General features: G+C 38.2%; 1 protein-coding gene across 1 annotated transcript in view; it reads left to right on the forward strand.

Moving 5' to 3' along the window:
* The window catches only part of RBPJ (recombination signal binding protein for immunoglobulin kappa J region), a 26,279-nt gene extending 23,297 nt beyond the window's left edge, over window positions 1-2,982 (forward strand). Inside the window, exons 8-10 of the mRNA XM_010188664.1 lie at window positions 1,281-1,436; window positions 1,611-1,714; window positions 2,458-2,982. Of these exons, the coding sequence (XP_010186966.1) occupies window positions 1,281-1,436; window positions 1,611-1,714; window positions 2,458-2,773 (576 nt within the window). The 3' untranslated portion in view covers window positions 2,774-2,982. The remainder of the gene's footprint in view (window positions 1-1,280; window positions 1,437-1,610; window positions 1,715-2,457) is intronic.
* The last annotated feature ends 687 nt before the right edge of the window (window positions 2,983-3,669 follow it).

A 3,669-nucleotide genomic window follows, 5' to 3' on the forward strand; every position in this document is an offset into this window, starting at 1 on the left:
CCCCCCAACCCCATTCATTTTGATGTTCTTCTGGGCATAAAATCCTTGCAATTGTAACAGCATTTAACTACATGGAAAACTTGAGACCATGCGGAAGTTTGAAAGCTGGACCTTACCAGCACACTGGTGAGGATGTTGAATAAAGCTGATCACAGTACCAGTCTTGGGGAGAGGACTGCACTGTTGGCTTTTGTGCATTTTGAATGGAGAATGACTGTTATGTTCTACCTTTTGCTTTTTGCTTTCCTTTTATGTTCCATATGTTTCTAATAAAATTATCACTTGGGTCTTGAGCTTAGGAAGATCTGTAGTTACTAGGCTTTACTTGCAAGCTGTTTGCAGTGCTTTTTTTACATCATCATATCATAATGAAGGGTCCATGTGAGAATGCAGCTTTGACCTTAACTTCTTTTCATCTGAACTGGCAAATTCATGCTAACTGAATATCTAACAGGTTTGAAGAGTGAAGGTTATGGTTACGTACCTAGATATCCTTGAAATTTAAAGGAAGAAAACAGGATTTAAGTATTAAAATTAGGAATTTTGGGTCCTATTTTTTTTCTGTGCTTGTTTTTAACCTGCATACAAGTTTCTCATTGGTTGCCAGATGATGGAATTGTTCAGGAAGGCTTTTGCTGCCATAAAAAATAGTTGCCTGTATTTTCTATGTATGTATACTAATGTAGTCATATTTGGTAATATTTACAAGGAGACAGTTGAAATTTCTACCTAATTTGTAACGTTGTAATTTCAGCTTCTATACCATATCTTTACCCAAACACTGAAATACAAGGTTGGGTTTTCCATGATTTTGTGGATGGAGAAGAACCCTAAAAAGGAAAGAAAAAATCTTGGCCAGATGTAAATCATAACTAATGAAACGTATTCCACTTGAGTCTGTAGCTGGTTTAGTCACTTTGCATTAATAAAGCCAGATCTATTTTAATGTAGCTACTTCTGGTTGCTATAGTGTGTTGGTTAATGGCTATGGAATAATGTTAAAACTTTGAAAGCTGAACTAAAGTAAAACCCAATAATAAACAGAAGATTGAAGAGGTGACAGTATCATAAGTGAGAGTTACAATGTTTTCACAAGTTTTGGTTTTCTACTAGTTTTGCTGAAATACACTGACTGTCTCTAGGTCATTTTGTAAGAGGAAAAGTGTAAGGAAACATGTTTTTGAAATAATAGACATTGTTACTACCTGAGTCGGATTTCAGCTCTGTGACTTGGCAAACGAGTTTATAGGTCAGATTTAAAACTTTTCTTTCTTTCTAAGGCCACTCCATGCCCAAAAGAACCAAATAAAGAAATGATTAATGATGGAGCTTCTTGGACAATCATTAGCACAGATAAAGCAGAGTACACGTTTTATGAGGGGATGGGACCGGTCCATGCTCCAGTGACACCTGTGCCTGTTGTAGAAAGTCTTCAAGTAAGTTTATTTTTTTTTAATAAACTCTTTCATGTGAGATTATTTTTGTCATACTGATTTAACCTTCATGGTAACTTTGTGGAATACTGGAGGAAAACATTCTTACTAAGGTAAATAAATAGGAAAATTGCTTTATGTTGCGGTAATGTTTCTTACATACATTTCCGTTTCCAGTTGAATGGTGGCGGGGATGTAGCAATGCTGGAACTTACAGGACAGAACTTCACTCCAAATTTACGTGTCTGGTTTGGGGATGTGGAAGCTGAAACCATGTACAGGTAAATGAATTACTGAATGCTTTGAAGAGTTAATACTCATGTGTATACAATCAATTGTGTGAGGTTTAACAAGGTCAAGTGCCAGGTCCTGCACTTCAGTCACAACAACCCCATGCAATGCTACAGGCTTGGGGATGAGTGACTGGAAAGCTACCAGGCAGAAAGGGATCTGGGGGTGCTGGTTGACAGCAGACTGACCATGAGCCAGCAGTGTGCCCAGGTGGCCAAGAAGGCCAACAGCATCCTGGCTTGTATCAGCAACAGTGTGACAAGCAGGACCAAGGAAGTAATCCTTCCCCTGTATTCGGCACTGGTGAGGCTGCAACTCAAATACTGTGTTCAATATTGGGCCCTTCACTGCAGGAAGGACTTTGAGTTGCTGGAGTGTGTCCAGAGAAGGGCAATGAAGCTGGTGAAGGATCTGGAGAACAAGCCTTATGAGTAGCAGCTGAAGGAACTGGGACTGTTTAGTCTGAATGAGAGGAGGCTGAGGGGGAGACCTTATTGCTTTCTACAACTACCTGAAAGGAGGGAGGTGGTTGATGCCCCAAGCTTGTCAGCATTTAAGAGGTATTTTAACAATGCCCTTAATAACATGCTTTAGCATGTTCAGCTCTGAAGGGGTCAGGCAGTTGGAGTAGTTGGTCATTGTAGGTCCCTTCCAACTGAACTATTCGGTTCTGTTCTATTCAGTTCTTTAAGCTTAAGTTTTATTATGCTTAGTTGACTCTCCTGTTTTTCAGATGCGCAGAGAGCATGCTATGTGTTGTTCCAGACATTTCTGCATTTCGAGAGGGTTGGAGGTGGGTCCGTCAGCCAGTCCAGGTTCCAGTAACTTTGGTCCGTAATGATGGCATAATTTATTCCACCAGCCTTACCTTTACATACACACCGGAACCAGGGCCACGACCACACTGCAGCGCTGCTGGAGCAATCCTCAGAGCCAACTCAAGCCTTATGGCTTCCAGTGAAACAAATACAAACAGCGAGGGAAGTTACACAAATGTCAGCACAAATCCAACCAATGTCACATCATCTACAGCAACTGTAGTTTCCTAACTCCTGTTGTTTGTCTGGACTTAACTGACTTTAAGTGCTACATTCAAGAGAACTGAACAATTTTTGTGGTTTCATGGGAAAACACCTTTCCATTTTAGGTGATATTATTTGAACCTTGTTACCTGCAAGTGCTGATCTTAAATACAGAAGCCACAATAAAAAAAAATACATCCGAAACATAAGAACTTTATTGAAAATCTATTTTTCAGCTGTTTTTTTAATAGGCAAGAAACAAAAAATGTGGCTGGGATACATGTTGAGCAAACTAGAAAACATGAACACAACATAGTTTTTATGGACCAAGGAACTTGTATAAGCTTTAGTATAAAAGGTACATTTTCACCATACCTTTTTTGTATCACAACATATAGTACACTTTTGTTACCAAATAGTTTATATTTTTTTTTCCTCTGAGCTTTTGCTCTGAAGTATATTCAGGTTCCAAGCCTGACCATGCTTGTATAATCTAATTACCATACTCTTCCAGTTTAAAAAAAATATATATATATTTTTGGTCTGTGGCTGGAACTGTTCCTTTTTTTAAACTGAAGTCTTGTGACTTTTTATGAACTGAAATTGTTTTTATTTCAGCAAGTAGAACCTTGTAAAGGCCAGCATATTTTTTTTAAGATTATATGAAGTCTGTGCAAAAGCTTTAAAAAATGCCTCTGCCTTGCCTGCAATACATGCAATGTATGTTAACTTTAGTGCTCTGTTTTCAGTCATTGTTAATAGTTATTTCTGTTTTCCTTTTTTAAATATGTATTTATAGTGATAATTCATGAGGTTCTAACATTACATGAGTGTTGTTTTTTTAAGTGGCATCTCAAGCAGTCATATTAATGATTGTTCATGTCACAGGCATACATTGGTGTTTTTGAAGGGTTGTTACTGGG

The sequence above is a fragment of the Mesitornis unicolor genome, unplaced genomic scaffold, assembly GCF_000695765.1.
Source record: "Mesitornis unicolor isolate BGI_N332 unplaced genomic scaffold, ASM69576v1 scaffold7877, whole genome shotgun sequence".
In the NCBI taxonomy this organism is placed as follows: Eukaryota; Metazoa; Chordata; class Aves; order Mesitornithiformes; family Mesitornithidae; genus Mesitornis; species Mesitornis unicolor.